Here is a 16,385-nt window from a genome sequence, read left to right as displayed (position 1 = left end):
TATTTTTAATTTGGCTCAATTATAAAATATTTATTTCATAGTAAACATTTAATTGTGTATTTTTTATTATTAAATGTGAACTCAAAACAAAGATAATTTCTAATTCATCACACTTTAACGCCTAAATAATATAAAATTTACATTATTGTTAAACTCAACTCGAATATACTCAGATTAAGTTTTACGTAGACAGATTCTTATATAAATCATTTCAGTAAAAGTATAATTTTGAAATTGGATCAGAGGTGGTCTAATTATCAATAAATTATGTACATATATCATATTATTTTATAACAAAAATTGTATTATTCAGTTAATGATCAATTAAAAAAATTGTAATTGCAAAATTATTTTTGGATCGATTGAAATTTTGTTAGGATTTTTTAAATATATTTCACATGATTAACCATGAAACATTAAAAAGTATTGGTGAAATTTAAAGTATTTTTGAATAGAAAAAATTAAGGACTCTTAAAAATTAATACATACATGATAGTCACTTAAGAAGGACATAGAAAGCAATTTAAGATAATACCAGTTAATTTATTAAGTATATTTGTTTATGAGGAAAAATAACTTCTTCAATCATTTTATTTGAAAAAGTGAACAAAGAGTTTGATTATTAAATTGATTATTTATTGCATTTAGTGAATTACTTAATATGCGTATTAAATGCATTCATTTGCACGGAATACCACTGAAGACATTCATTTGCACAAAATATAAGTAAATGTCAAACTTGTAATTACCGATTACTGCACGGAGTAAAAGTTTACTGCATCTAACAATCATGTTTAAGTACATTGAATCTATTCCCTCAGTTTTTTTATTATATGACGTTTGATTTGTGTGCACACACTTCTAAGTATTTTGACCGCATAATTATAATAATATTTTTTAATTTTTTCTTTTTGTAGATAAAAATATATAATTAAAACTCTAATTTAAAAAAAGAAAATTTTAAAAAATATTATTTTATCTAAACTGTGAAAAGACCTAGAGTTGTGTGCAACAAAATTAAACAAGTATTAAATTCCACTTGGGCTTGGGTTTAATGGGCCTCCAAAACCCCCCACTACCAAAATTACCATCCACTTCATTACCACCTATACACACACCTATACACACAACTCTTTGTCTTCCCTTCTCATTTCACTTCAAAAAAACACACATCATCAAAATTCCCAATTGGGATCTTGAAAAAGATCAAATCTTTACACACACCGTTCTTGTATCTATCTATTTTATCACTCTAAATGTCAAAGACATGGGGAAAAATTGGAGCTTGGGCTGCAGAAGCCGAGCAAGCCGAGCTGGAAGAGAAACAAGCCGCGGCTCAAGCCGCGGCTTCACCAAGCTTTCCACCATTGAAAGAAGCTGTGAATTTAAAACCCAAAAAGAAACATAATAAAATGTCTTTACAAGAATTCACTACCGGCGGTGGCTCGGCTGGTGGGTCCGGCTCGGCTCGGCTGACTCATGATGAGATGTTGAGGCTTCCTAAAGGCCCACAAGAACGATCAGGTGATGAAATGTATGGAAAGATTGGTGGTGGGTTTAGAGATTATGGTGGTGGGAATAGAGACGGAGGTGGGTCCCACAGAGACGGAGGTGGGTCCCACAGATCTTATGGTGGGTTTGAAGGTGGGAGTGAAAGAGGAGGTGGGGTGGGGCCAGTTATGGAAATGGTGCATTCTAGGGCTGATGAGGTTGATAATTGGGCAATGTCGAAAAAATCGGTTAATTTGGGTGAGAGAGGTGGGAATGGGAGTAAGTATGGGGCTTTAGGGGGTGATGGGGGTTCGAGAGCGGATGAGGTGGATAATTGGGCTGTTGGGAAGAAACAGAATGTGGGTTCAGTTGGGGTTCCGGGGAGGGGCGGGAGTAGTTTTGGCTCGGGTTTTCGTGATTTTAGTGGAAATGATAGGAGTGATAGAAATGATAGGTGGGCGCGTGGTGGTGGTGGTGGAGGGTTTGGTGGTGGGGAGGAGGTACAGAGGCCTAGGTTGGTGTTGGATAAGCCGAGGACGGATGGTGTTGGGAATGAGGGTGGTGGTGGTAAGGCGGTTGGGAGTAAACCGAATCCGTTTGGGGCAGCGAGGCCTAGGGAGGAAGTGTTGTCGGAGAAAGGATTGGATTGGAGGAAAGTGGATTTGGAAATTGAGGCGAAGAAGAGTAGTAGTAGACCGAGTAGTGGACAGTCTAGTAGGCCTGGTAGTGCGCAGTCGGAGCGTGGTGAGGGAGGTGTGGGATTGCAGCAGGGAGTGATGAAGGCGAAGGTGAATCCGTTTGGTGATGCTAAGCCTAGGGAGGTTTTGCTTGAGGAAAAAGGGTTGGATTGGAAGAAGATTGATTTGGAGTTGGAGCGGCGGCGCGTTGACAGGTACACAACTTTACTTTAAGTTTTATTGTTATTGGCATTGCTTTTGGTATGTGTACTAAAAAGTTTCAGTAAGTTGCGTTCAAGCAGCATAGAAAGCTCAAGACTGGTTATACGCTTTGAAAATTGCATTGTAAATTCTGTCTAGGTCAGCTGATTTACTACATATAAATTATAGAATTCAATTAATTATGTAAAAGTATGATTATCATCCACGTCATTGCCCTATCACATATGTGGTCCTCTAGATTGATCTGCATTGCTAGTGGAATTGACATTGGCAATTATGTCAGTCATTAATATTGTGTTCCCAATTCCCCTTGCATGTTTGGAAATGCTTAAATACGATGCATTTATTTTTCAAGCATTCTCAGTGTTAGATGGATCTCTGACATGGCGGGGTACAAGGAGAGATCAAATTAGAGTGAAATGTGCATGTGAAAGAACTAATTAAGCCGATACAAACTAAAGACTAAACCTTGTTTGCTGAAAACTAGTTATGAAGTGTCTTCTAAGCTAACGTCTTCTAGTTATGAGAGTAACATGTAATGCATCGTTCTAAAAAAATAGTTTAGGCTGTTTTTTTTTAATTTTTTGTTAAATAGGCTGATTTAATCCTATGTTTAAGAATCAAAAGGTTCTTTACTTATTCAAAATTTACTCATCACTGTAAAAGATAAGCGCGTACTTTAGCATAGTATTATTTTAAAAGCAAGCGGCACACCGAGTCACAAGACCCTCCTGGAGGTTAAGCAAGAGGAAGGTGCTGCATTAAAGCCAGGTGCACAAGTGTAAATCTATATATGAATTGAATAGAGAATAGATACACACTTACAATTATAGATGAATGATAAATCTAATTCCAATATCTAAATGCACCTTACAGTGGAAATTGTATCATAATTTTAACATATACACAGCAATTAGAATAATTGCATTTTTAAAATAAAAAGAACAAATGTCTTAGTATTTTACTATATTAGTTATCTATTAGGTAATCTTTATAAATTAGAATGATTCTTAAATGATAAAAATATATAATATAGAAATAAAAAAAACACATCTCGTAACCCTCCGTGGATAAGTCTTAAAAGTCGTACTTCAAAACTACAAATTTAGGCAGCAGATACAAAGGGAGGAGAACAGGAGCTAGCATACTATGACTGTCTTACCAATTAGGGTTTTATTCAGTAATATGATTGTAATTTGGTGATGGATGGAAGAGATCCTTTATTTCTTTAAGCACAAAACCAATTGTTAGTTCTTTATATCATAAAAACAAATCTTTTTTTGCGCCTTGGGTGTAGGCATGTGCCTCGGCGCACCTCTAACAAAAGTGCTTTAGCATCTGATAAGAGGTATTATGTGCTCTCACTGTGAAGCTTACTTCTGAGTTACATCACTGATGTTACATTGTAGTGGTCCCAATATGTCATTACCCGTTAGCAATTACAACCTAGTTCAGTTTGTAAAACTTAACTGATAGGCCTTGAAAAAACTAATTAAGATGATTGAAATCCGTCTCCCGCTTAGAAGTAAGAAGTCTTGCTGGTTAGTGCTGCTGCTATGAATTGTGTGACGTGTTATAATCATTATATTGCTCTTTAAGTGCAGGTTAAGTGATATTTTAATGACTCTGATTTTTTTATATTACATTTTACTGAACATAAATTATGCTTAGCTCAGTATCTCACTATGGGATAAGTTCAATCAAATCATTTCAGCGTTTGAAGTGATTCATCAGTGGTACCTGTTTAACTACATCCTATAGCCAAGAAAGATAGTAGTGTTTGGTCTTTTCAGTTTTTATACTCAATGTTGCATTTATGATTGGCCTTGAGCATTTGGCCTAAAGAATTAAGCTAAAGGTTTATAATTAAATTCTTGTAGCCAATTTCCGTGGCCAGCCAAATTTCGAATGATATAGATTCTAATAATTCATAAACTTTAATAGTTAATGAGTATATATTTTTTTTACGAATGAGAGTTATATATTGTGCACTGTCCTATAAATCCCTGATTTGACTGATTTATCAGTCACATGTTTAAGAGTCAAAAGGTTCGCTACTGTTTCATATTTTTCTCACCACTATATTGGCTACTATAGCTGCAGATTAGAGGTTTTAGTTAATATCCAAGAGACACCCTATTTAGACTCTTGATTAAAGGGTGGAGGAGTTAATGCTTAAATAGTGCTTCAAGAAACTCCTAGTTGCTCGTCAAAGTTTCAGAAGCCTCCTTTCCCTTCTTATTTATGAGGAGCCTCCCCCTAGCCCTATGTCATATCTAATAATGAATAAATAATTAAAGACACTCTATTTCTCTCTCTACTTCATATTGTACTTTTATGTGATAGAAAGTACTTTTAAAAATGATACTAAACTAAGTAAGGATCAAAGGGAGTATAAGGAGTGTTGTTGGAGATGATACATATGACATGTTCGTGTATAAAATTACTAGGATATATATATATATATATATATATATAAAGAGGGGAATTAGTCTTAATTGAAGGGGGTAAGATGATTAAGCTTGTTTGTATTTACTTTTTGTTGGCTGAACGACAGCCATGAGTGCTGGATGGTTCATTTTTAGAATTTTCAGACCGATTTAGAAAAATCAGCGTACTAGAGTAATTCTGATAGACATAAATTCTCTTTACTTACTATATAATTCATTCAAAATTCAGATTTCTATATCGGATTCTTTAAAATCATTCAGATGTTGTAATCATTTAGAAATTTTTAATTCAGATTTGGCAAATGACCCTTTCGTTTCACTTGGAGATGTTCTTATGTGCTAGAAGGTCTCTGTAGTACTTAAATCTAGTTAAGTTGTGGCCCTGATATGTAATTAACAATCAGAACCTAGTGAAGTATATTAAAATTTATCCCTTAGGCCATTTGGTATCTCTGAAAGAGCTCTTTTTTTGCTGAAGTAAAAAAACTTGGATAGTGTTGGCCATACTCAAGATCATTTCACACACTTTGGTTTATTGTTATATAACTAGCTTATTTCACGTGCGATGCACGGATTTAATATTGTTATTTACTTTTATAACTTTCAATATATGTTATATTACTATTTATATTTTAATATATACGTGTTTCTTTTTTTGTATCTTTAGAATTGATAATACAAATATTAATTAAAATATTTGTTGACAGGATTCAATATTACATCTAACGGTTATCATTTATTTACTTTCAAATCTGATAGTTGAAAAAAATTGGGTAACCGAAACTACAAACTACAAAGATTATTTCTCTTGTCAAGAAACTACAAAAATTAATATAGTAGAGATTATCAAAATGCATTTCAAGGGTGCAAAGCATGTTTAGGCTTGCATTTTTTAATTTTCTTTTGATTGCGTAATAGCTTATTTGGATGATAGGATACATGGATTTAGATTCATATAATTTATTTGCTTATCTTCTTGATTGATGCTTGTTAACAAGCATGATCATTAAAAATGAAAGTAGGCGGGTTGTAAAATATGTAACTACAACACTAAACTCAAAATGCCAGTATGTCCATGTATGCCCCTTGGAAAGGATATGGGATGTGAATGTAGAGCATGCGAGGTTGAGGTTGAGATGTACGCGGACCTTTTTCTCACTTTTAAAAGCACAGAGGTTGAGAGGACCCTTCGCTTTTGATTTTAAAAAATTGTAAATAGTACAACAGAAAAACAGTGCAATAGAAATAGATGTATTAAATACCTGCTAAAGCAGAGTAAATACACTCCAAAGTCCGAAAAAGATTGCTGGCTCCCTATCCCTCCCTCAAGTACCCTAACAAATTATGTATAATTGATGTTGTCAATAAAGATGCAGACACTAAGAAATTAGATATAATTAAGTGCTGTCTCTCTGACTTTCTAGGAATATGGAGTAATACCAGAACTTTGTGCCATGTCATGTATTACATGTGTAGTTACTTGTCATCCTAGGGTTATGCACTTAGCCCTTATTGCCCAATAAAGTGATTATTTCAGTTTACCTTGCACTTTATTTCTTGGTTGTATTAACTCTTTGATTTTGTCTTTATACCCGTGTCGACATGGGCGTGGGTGTGCCGGTATGGTATATTCGGATTTGAGTTCAATCCTCCAAATTAAAATTGGACGCTTTACCTTGCAGTAATCTAGTTCAAATTGAAATACAAGGCCAACCTGGTTTACAGAATTGTAGTTCCATGACAGATACGTTTCAGTATTGATCTTTTTGATTTGTTATGATACAAATTTCACTTATATTTAAGTGTATGCTATTATATAATTAAGTGTATGCTATTTATTGGTTGTATACACCTTTTTATAAAAAATTTAGAGCAAATAAGATTATATAAAATTCTGTGTATTGTATATAAATGCCAAGTCCATATACACATGTCCTATGTCGGATCCATATCCTAGAGTCCTAAATTTTTTAATAACTAAAATCTAGCACTTGGGTCCCTATCCCTACCCAAGTCCGACACCTGTACCCACTCTGTAAGACATAGCTTCTTTTATTATGATCTGTTCCTGACCTCTCCTCGGAGGGCCTTTTCGTAGGTAGTTTTTGTTTTACATGTTTGTTCTGATAATTATATTGTGGTTACTTGGTGAGTATGTCTTAGGTACATGTCTGTAAGAGTGTTATACATTGTAAATAATGTGAGTAGCAATATTGTTGCTTTGTTGACTTATTCTAATTGAGGTGCGTAAAAAATAGTCTCTAAATAAGATATTCTGTTTCTCAGGCCTGAGACAGAGGAAGAAAAGAACTTGAAAGCTGAAATAGATCATCTGAAGAGGGAACTTGAGATGGAATCTGCTTCGAATGTTAACAGTGAATCTCAGCAAGTATCTGGCCAAGAGCAAACAAATTTGCATGATAGAATACTTCAGAAAGAAAAGGATTTGGAGCAGATTACCCGTGATTTGGATGACAAAGTTCGGTTTGTGCCGAAACCCATAGATAGGCCAGGGTCTGGATCAGGAAGGAGTTCTGTAGTGCCAGAGACACCACATTTCCGTTCTGGATCATTTGGAGAATCCAGGAACACAGAATTCACAGAGAGGCCTCGCTCACGTGGCACTGGCGATGTGTGGCCAAGGCAGCGTGATGAAAGGAGAGGGTTTCAAGGTGGCAGAGAAAGAGGGTTTTTGGGTAGTAGAGATGTTGACAGGTATGCATTGTCATCTTGATTACTTTTTCCTAATTTGTCATAAATATTTGGTAATTATTGTGAATTCATCGCTTCTATTATTTCTGTATTGTTAGTTCTTCACTAGAGGGAGGCACTTGCAATTTGTGGGGAAATTTTATATTGCCACCAAACTGCAATAACTAGAACTGTTCTTTTAATTCTATGTATACTTGGTAACAATGGTCTAGATTTGGGTGTAGATTGTACATGATTCTGCCACATCATGTCTTCTTTTCTTTGGCAGGTCGGGCGATAGATGGTGAAACTCATATCTCTGTGGATTCTTTGACTTCTGTTTCAACATATTTGGACTGGAATAATATTGTTGTCACCTGTTAACATTCTTTCTCCTGATTTTCGTGAAAGTAAGGAAGCTAGGGTTCTTGAGTATGGCGACGAAAAGTGGAGCTAATCTATTGTTGGATCTCGAAACAATGTAATATTTGCATTAGCCTTGACTTTCTTGTTTGTTAACTTTCTTCTTTCTAGTAGTAGGTGCAAGAACAATAGGATATGTGATTGATTCTTCTAAGGACTTCTAACTTTGATGAACATCAATGATCATTTTTCTTTCTTTTATTGCTTTCACCAAAAAATCTTGATATTTCTATATTTGTATAGATAGATAGTGTACCTTTGGTACCTTTGGTTGATGTGGCTATAGGATTGTATTTAATTACAAAATTTATTAAATTACAAACTTTAGATGATCTACATATCCATATATTAAATTATTATTATTACATATCCATATCATGAAAGTTGTTTAAACTTCACAACAGATGTATTCAGTAAGGAATCATCCTTAAACCTAAATAATTATTGTTCACCTCTCCCAAGTTCATATGCTGTAGACATGCAGAAAAAGTCACTTATCATATTATGAATTGTATGGTTACAAATGAAACAATGTTCTAATGACCCATGGTAGTTCAGCTAGTTGGGGCCGGTACTTTAGAAAATCACTCATTGAGACCGGGACTTTAAAAAATCACTCCGATTTAAGTAGGGGTCATACTCAATCACGACTTCAGGAGATTAGCACCCAAAATCCTAGGTTTGATTAAGTGGACGCTTGAATTTAATTAGGGAGACATGACGAGGTGTGCGTAAACTGGTCCAAATACCCGGTTATAAAATAAACAACATTCTAACCCCCCTTTCAGTGACAATAAACCCAATTTTTTCATGAAAGCTATGGGAGAAAATGATAATGTTTTGGTGATTTTATTTAACACTAGTGGCTAATGCTACAGATATAGCCAATCCTCTACAAACCCTTCAAGATGAAGCAAAACAGAAGAAAACAGAAGAGGATAACTGCTGTTATCTCATTCACATGATCCTTCATTCCCTGTCCCAACTATTATTCCTCTTTACTTCTGCTTTTCCAGCCATGCCTCTAACTTCCATTCACAAAAAAACAGTCAACTTTTACAAAACTTCAACTGCACACTATATTAGGGCTGGACAAAAAACCGAAAAAACCCGAAACCGAAACCGTTAAAAACTGATAAAAACCGAACCGCTTAAATTTGAACTGAAACCGAAACCAACTCGAAACAACGTAATTCCGAGAATTGTAACATAGTGTATACCCCTTTTCTCTTGATTTCCTAAAGTCGAACGTATATATCTGACGGATATATTAGGCACTATCAGTATTTCAAAAATTCCCGATTTTTTAAAAATTCCGGATTAATCCTTAAAAAATATATGACAGATTCGATTTTTGATTATTTGCATCAAAAAGTGAGTGTACTAGTTACTCTACTATTATTAGTACTACTTATATCATAATATCTTTGAAATTTGTTATGTTCTTGAGTTTTCAAATGGAGTACTCAGAGTATTGTGTTACAAAGTTTATTACACTAGTTTTAGTGTTACTATCAGTTCATGCCACAGATGCTAGCAGCAGAGAATGTCATTTTCCGGCCATATATAATTTCGGAGACTCGAACTCTGACACTGGTGGATTGTCAGCAGCATTTGGTCAGGCTGGTGCACCAAGTGGCGAGACTTTCTTTCATCATCCTGCGAGTCGCTACTGTGATGGCCGTCTGATTATTGATTTCATTGGTACGTAGGTGTGCGTGAGTATTCAAATTTTTTAGTATGTTTTGGAAAGGCTATCAAATTTTTCGATCTTTTATTATAACTCAAAAAAGTCACTGAATTTAACATTTTTCTTTTTATGATTGTGATGGTGATCAGCAAAGAATGCAGGACTACCATATCTGAGTGCATTCCTCGACTCAGTTGGCTCAAATTTCAGTCATGGAGCAAATTTCGCAACTGCTGGCTCAACTATTAGACCTCAAAATACAACATTACATCAATCTGGTTTCAGTCCCTTTTCTTTGAATGTCCAGTGGTATCAGTACAATGATTTTCATCGTCGCTCTCAAACTTTCCGTTCTCAAGGTACATTCTAATTTATCATTAATCGTCAAAAGCATTATAAGCAACATCTGCTGTAATAGATGGTATCAGTTCCTTATTTTAGTCGCGAAATTGTTGAATTCTAGTTATGAACTGCTGCAACGATTGAAATTTGTTAAACTTTGTTCAATGTCAATAGTAATGAAGAGTTCTCACTATCCATAGTTGGCGATAATTAATTAACCGTCCTCACTATTGACATTCTAGTTATTAATTAATGAATAGTATTGAAGAGTTCTCACTATCAATAGTAATGTAGGGGAGATTTTCAAGAAAATTTTACCAGCAGCAGAGACCTTTGCAGAAGCCTTATATACATTTGATATCGGACAAAATGATTTGACTGCCGGATTATTCCTTAACATGTCCACGGATGAAGTTAAAGCAATTGTACCCGATGCCATAGATCAATTTAAAGTTGTTGTCAAAGTATGTTCTAGAGTTAGACCTTGCAAAACTTGCAATTTTTTTCTGTAAATGTTCTGTTTTGAGATGTTGCATACTGCTCGCTTGATATGCAGAATATATACAGTCAAGGAGGGAGATCATTTTGGATACATAATACAGGACCTGTAGGGTGCTTACCTTATGTGCTGGACCGCGTGATGATCACTGCAGGACAGATTGACAGTGTTGGATGTGCAGGCCCTATCAATGAAGTTTGCCAATTTTACAACACTAAATTGAAGGAAGCTGTAGAACAACTCCGGAAAGATCTTCCATCCGCTGCTATTACTTATGTTGATGTTTACTCTGTCAAGTATGATCTCATCAGTCATGCTAGCAAATATGGTACTTCTAATATACTTTCCCTTTATTAATTTCTAGAGGCGCAACATTTTATTTTAATTTAAGTTCCTGTATAGTATTAAAGAAAGTCGTACTTGCTGCAAAAGGCTCCTCCCACATGGTTTGGGAACTCTCAACGAACACTTGATCTCTAGTCCTCAAACCTTTACCTAGCTGATAGCAAGTAGACACTTAACTATTGCGCCCCCCCAAGCACGACTTTCTCTAAATATGTATACTGTTGCATATTAAAAAACTGTCGGGTTGGTTTGATGCAGGATTTGCCCATCCATTAAGAGCTTGTTGTGGGCATGGAGGGAAGTACAACTACAACAGGAATGTAGGATGTGGAGGAAAGATTAATATTAATGGGACAGAAGTGATGATAGCGAAATCATGTCAAAATCCATCAGTGATGATCAACTGGGATGGTGTGCACTACACAGAAGCAGCTAACAAATGGCTCTTTGATCAGATTGTCAATGGCTCATATTCGGATCCACCAAATTCTTTGAAACTGGCCTGTCGAAAAAGCTAGCTGAAGCCTGGTTCTTAAATTAACAACATCACACATTTTGGTGTGAGTTGCTAATGTTGTACTCTTTTGTCAAGTCTCCAATTCTAAAATAATAGATTTGGGAGTGCATAATAACTTATTATAACAGGTAATGAAGATTTTAAGTGCATAATAACTTATTATAACAGGTAATGAAGATTTTAAGTGCATGATAACTTATTATAGAAGATAATGTAGATTTTAATTGAACATAATGCACACATGAATTTATACTCAATTTTGAAGTTCAGCTGTGATGCAGCCTAGGTTTGCCTCCTTTTGTTCCGCCCCTGTCCCAGTTAACATGTTCAATTGTGTGTGATATCAAGTTAGAATACAATATATATCGGTAAGTTCTCCTTCTAGCACTGAGATTTCAGTAGAATTGGTGACTTAACATTGTATCAGAGCTCTGGTCTGGAGATGTTAGATTTTCCAACTATTTCACTCCTTATATTATCATTTTTTTTTAAATCTAAACGCGTGAAAATTGGCTCAAAGATGAGTGCCAAGTGGTCCACAATTTGAGAAAATAATGGATTCTCAAAAAACATGCATTACCTGATCATAAGAATGCATTTACCTCATCAGTGTGCAAGAAGAAAACTCTGCTGGACCAGAGAGAAGACAGAAAATATAACTACCAAATTATATTTGTACATCAGTAAGTTCACAAGCTTGGAAATTTTCTTGTATTATTAGACTACACAATCTATTATTGGAGTACTGTATAGGTTTAAAACATTATCATCATTTTAAAGATTCATAAAATGTAGGTGATGTCGAATATTTGGAATCTTGAAAAAAGAACCTTAAACTGAGAAAGTTGAGTAGTTCTGGATCAAAAGTCTGAACTAATGGGATAGCTTGAGAAGGGTTAGGTTAACCTGGAGTGTAGTCAAAAAAAGGGGACCTTTGCTTCCAAACACACTATGCACTAGCTTATAATTTTTAAGAACAGAGAGAATTAGTTCTAATCTTTAGTTTTCAAATGAAGGACTCAGAGTATTGTGTTATAAAGTTTCTTACATTAGTAGTAGTGTTATTATCTCTTCATGCATATGCCGCAAATGCTAGTAGCAGGGAATGTCATTTTCCAGCCATATATAATTTTGGAGACTCCAACTCCGACACTGGTGGATTGTCAGCAGCGTTTGGTCAGGTTGGTTCACCTAATGGAGAGACATTCTTTCGTCAACCTGCAGGTCGCGTCTGCAATGGTCGTCTGATTATTGATTTTTATGGTATGTGAGTAATACATTTCTAGTATTGTTGCCCTTCCTTATGTTTCACCTTAATTTTGCATTACCTTAAACAAAGTGTTGGGGAATGTCAATTAGAACAGAAACTGTTCTCTTCTACCATAGAGGTTGCTAATTATATATTTAAGGCTTAAATTATATTCATATCAGCTATGAGCTATCTGTGCATTTGGTTTGTTTTGGGATGTTCATCACAATTTTGTAATCATAAATTATTGACTTCAAAATTACTGAAAATAACGAAGTACGTTTTCTTGATCGTGATGGTGATCAGCGAAGACTGTGGAGCTACCATATCTGAGTGCATTCCTTGACTCAGTTGGCTCAAATTTCAGTCATGGAGCAAATTTTGCTACTTCAGGTTCAACAATTAGACCTCCAAACACAACATTACATCAATCTGGTTTCAGTCCCATTTCTCTGAATGTCCAGTGGAATCAGTACAATGATTTTCATCGTCGCTCTCAAACTTTCCGCTCCCAAGGTACATTCTAATTTATCATTTATCATCAAGAGCATCATAAACAACATCTGCCTTACTTTATGTTACCACTTTCTTATTTTATTGGCGAAATGGTTGTGCTAGTTCTACATTGCTGCAAAGATTAAAATTTCTGAAACAACTTTAAAAGTAATGAAATATTCTCACTACATATAGTTGGTCAATAATTAATCTAACCGTTTGATGATGTAGGGGAGATTTTCAAGAAATTTTTACCAACAGCAGAGACCTTTTCAGAAGCCTTATACACCTTTGATATTGGACAAAATGATTTGACTGCCGGATTATTCCTTAACATGTCCACGGATGAAGTTAAAGCATTTGTACCAGATGCCATAGATCAATTTAAAGTTGTTGTCAAAGTATGTTCTAGAGTTAGACCTTGCAAAACCTGCAATTTTTTTCTGTAAATGTTCTGTTTTCAGATGTTACAGACTGCTCGCTTGATATGCAGAATATATACAGTCAAGGAGGGAGATCGTTTTGGATACATAATACTGGACCTCTGGGGTGTTTACCTTTGGTGCTGGATCGCGAAATGATCACTGCAGGACAGATTGACAGTGTTGGATGTGCAGGCCCTGTCAATGAGGTTTGCCAATTTTACAACACTAAATTGAAGGATGCTGTAGAAAAACTCCGGAAAGATCTTCCATCCGCTGCTATTACTTATGTTGATGTTTACTCTGTCAAGTATGATCTCATCAGTCATGCTAGCAAATATGGTACTTCTAATATTCCTTCCCTTTATTAATTTCTAGAGGCACAAACTGTGACCTAGCTGATAGCAAGTAGACACTTAAGTATTGCGCCCCAAGCACTACTTTCTCTACATGTATATGGTCGCGCATTATAATCTGTTGGGTTGGTTTGGTGCAGGATTTGCCCATCCATTGAGAGCTTGTTGTGGGCATGGAGGGAAGTACAACTTCAACAGGAATGTAGGATGTGGAGGAAAGATTAATATCAATGGGACGGAAGTGATGATAGCGAAATCATGTCAAAATCCATCAGTGATGATCAACTGGGATGGTGTGCACTACACAGAAGCAGCTAACAAATGGATCTTTGATCAGATTGTCTATGGCTCATACTCAGATCCACCAAATTCTTTGAAAATGGCTTGTCGAAAAGGGTAGCTGAAGCCTGGTTCTTAAGTTTCTCACCAGAGCCTATAAATAACATAGTGACTACATTCTTATGTTGCCTAGCTCAGGCTTATGCATGATTTTATGTTTGTCACTCAAATTATCATATACATTATCTTGCAACCACATATAACAAATTCACTAAATTAAGTTCAATTGTTTTTTGCAGTCTTCCGGGTATTTAGGCAACCACACATCCTGATTCTATTTTAGATTTTTCTTATTCAACTCCATAGACTTAAATAGAAAAACCTCAATAATTAAAACAACTTTTTAATCTTCATTGTTCATGCCTGCATCATGATGCAACAATCTTAGATAAACCATTATCAATCCTCAGATCATCTCCTCCTGCCTCTACTGCTGCTAAACATGAAAGAATTAGGCATCCACCACCATCTGCATTTCGATATTTTCTTTACAATTCTTTTTCTATTATTCTTCCACCGCCTTCCCTTGGCGAGTGCAGATATCAGGACAATAACAATCACAGACGACACACGTGAACTCATCGAATTCTCATCATTCGGATTCACCTCAACAGGCCATGTCACAATCTCCGTCTCCTCGGTGTCAGTGAAGGCCAGCCCTATTCCTGGCACCTCCAAAACTCCCCAGACCAACTCTTCCCACTTTGGATTTTTCGTGGCACCTGTAGAAACACAAATCTTCCCCAACGCTTGCATTCTTGATAATCCCGGGATCACAATTCTCTCCACTCTCTCTGAACTTTCTCCTCCACCACAATCCTCTGTGTACAAAACAATCTCCATCACAAACCCTGATGAATACGTCTTCATGTTCGCAAACTGTGCCATAGAAACCTCAGTCTCAATGGTTGTACATTTTGAAATCTACAATCTTGACAGCAATGGCAAAAAAGATTATTTATCAGATGGTAAAACTCAATTACCAACTCTACTTTCAATCTACTCTCTAATCTACATTCCTATTCTCATTTACTGGATTCTCATATGTTACAAAAACAGAACATTTGTCCACAAAATCCACATCCTAATGAGCATTTTACTTCTCATGAAATCCTTGAGCTTAATCTTCGAGGCTGAAGACAAATACCACGTAAAAATCACAGGAACGCCTCGTGGCTGGGAAGCCTTATTTTTCATTTTCAGAACAATCCGAGCCCTATTATTATTCACTGTCATTGTTCTAATTGGCACTGGCTGGTCATTCCTGAAACCATTTCTACAAGACAACGAAAAAAAACTACTAATGATAGGCATTCCTCTACAAGTCCTAGTAAACATCGCGTACATTATGGAAACAGAACAAGGACCATCAGCAAAGAACTTCGGATTCTGGTTCACAGTCTTTGTGTTTGTTGACATTGCTTGTTGTTTCGTGATCATGATCCCCGTGACATGGTCTATCAGAACGTTGAGAGACACGTCGAAAATGGATGGCAGAGCAGCCACAAATTTAAAAAAACTGAGACTGTTTCGAGATTTCTACATTGCATTAGTAGTGTACTTGTACTTCACCAGATATAGTGCAATATTTTTGACAGTATATCTTAACTACAAGGATCAATGGTGGTGTCCTATGGTAACAGAGACTGCAACACTGGGATTTTACACTACAATGTACTATTTGTTTCGACCACAAGAAAGGAACCAGTATTTTGCACTTGCATTTGATGAAGAAGAAGAAGAAGCTGCTCTTACTGTTATTCAAAGTTCTGAATTTTCTGATTATTAACTCAACTTTGTAAAATTTCTATTTTTTCTTCCTTTTTTGAAGGGGATGAATTTCTTTTTACCGAACAACAAAATTATGTCGTCTAATGAGATGTTTTTATTGGTGATATCGGTGTGATTGTGTGAATATTCTGACATCTTCTGCGAAAATCTTGTATTCAGTTTTCCTAATATTTTTCTTCTTTTTCATGTATGTAATCTTTATATTTCGTTTTGGATATTATTTGATTTCATTCATTTTTTTAATATTTGAATTGAGATTAGAATATAAAGAAAAGGTAAAAAATAATAAATGTACGAAAAAATATAAATAATTGGACGGGACGAAACTTGATGACATTTGTCGTTAGCGCCGGAATTTGGAATTTGGGTGCACAAATCATGACGAT

The 16,385-nt window shown here is 35.5% G+C and overlaps 3 protein-coding genes across 4 annotated transcripts; all 3 read left to right on the top strand.

Annotated features, from left to right (window-relative positions):
• Positions 1 to 1,075: 1,075 nt before the first annotated feature.
• Positions 1,076 to 9,619, top strand: LOC141678692 (eukaryotic translation initiation factor 4B2-like). 2 transcript variants are annotated; one of them, XR_012557866.1, is made up of 4 exons: positions 1,076 to 2,383; positions 7,127 to 7,555; positions 7,821 to 8,012; positions 9,485 to 9,619. XR_012557866.1 is itself a non-coding variant. In XM_074485053.1 (3 exons), exons 1-3 carry the CDS (start codon positions 1,257 to 1,259, stop codon positions 7,837 to 7,839), a joined length of 1,575 nt encoding a protein of 524 aa, XP_074341154.1. In that variant the 5' UTR covers positions 1,076 to 1,256; the 3' UTR covers positions 7,840 to 8,155. The 2 variants fall into 2 exon arrangements, 1 of the variants encoding a protein (XP_074341154.1); XM_074485053.1 differs by lacking the exon at positions 9,485 to 9,619 and having other exon boundaries at positions 7,821 to 8,155.
• On the top strand, positions 9,355 to 16,200 carry LOC141680944 (uncharacterized). The gene is made up of 11 exons (XM_074487019.1): positions 9,355 to 9,658; positions 9,794 to 10,003; positions 10,281 to 10,450; positions 10,543 to 10,813; positions 11,089 to 11,347; positions 11,629 to 11,680; positions 12,328 to 12,610; positions 12,903 to 13,112; positions 13,323 to 13,492; positions 13,585 to 13,855; positions 14,010 to 16,200. The coding sequence occupies exons 1-11, from the start codon at positions 9,394 to 9,396 to the stop codon at positions 14,267 to 14,269; spliced, it is 2,421 nt and encodes an 806-aa protein (XP_074343120.1). The 5' UTR covers positions 9,355 to 9,393; the 3' UTR covers positions 14,270 to 16,200.
• Positions 15,557 to 15,997, top strand: LOC141680942 (protein CANDIDATE G-PROTEIN COUPLED RECEPTOR 7-like). Its single transcript, XM_074487018.1, has one exon. It carries the CDS (start codon positions 15,557 to 15,559, stop codon positions 15,995 to 15,997), a length of 441 nt encoding a protein of 146 aa, XP_074343119.1.
• Positions 16,201 to 16,385: the final 185 nt, after the last annotated feature.

The sequence above is a fragment of the Apium graveolens genome, chromosome 8 (assembly GCF_009905375.1).
Source record: "Apium graveolens cultivar Ventura chromosome 8, ASM990537v1, whole genome shotgun sequence".
Taxonomy (NCBI): domain Eukaryota; kingdom Viridiplantae; phylum Streptophyta; class Magnoliopsida; order Apiales; family Apiaceae; genus Apium; species Apium graveolens.
Note: the sequence above shows the minus strand (reverse complement) of the source record. Positions and strands in the feature narration are given on the sequence as shown.

Coding starts and splice junctions, on each gene's coding strand:
- LOC141678692 (XM_074485053.1), top strand. CDS start 1,257: ATGTCAAAGACATGGGGAAAAATTGGAGCTTGGGCTGCAGAAGCCGAG. Junction 2,384..7,126: donor GAGCGGCGGCGCGTTGACAG/GTACACAACTTT, acceptor TCTGTTTCTCAG/GCCTGAGACAGAGGAAGAAA.
- LOC141680944 (XM_074487019.1), top strand. CDS start 9,394: ATGTTCTTGAGTTTTCAAATGGAGTACTCAGAGTATTGTGTTACAAAG. Junction 9,659..9,793: donor TCTGATTATTGATTTCATTG/GTACGTAGGTGT, acceptor GATGGTGATCAG/CAAAGAATGCAGGACTACCA. Junction 13,113..13,322: donor TCAAACTTTCCGCTCCCAAG/GTACATTCTAAT, acceptor TTGATGATGTAG/GGGAGATTTTCAAGAAATTT.
- LOC141680942 (XM_074487018.1), top strand. CDS start 15,557: ATGGAAACAGAACAAGGACCATCAGCAAAGAACTTCGGATTCTGGTTC.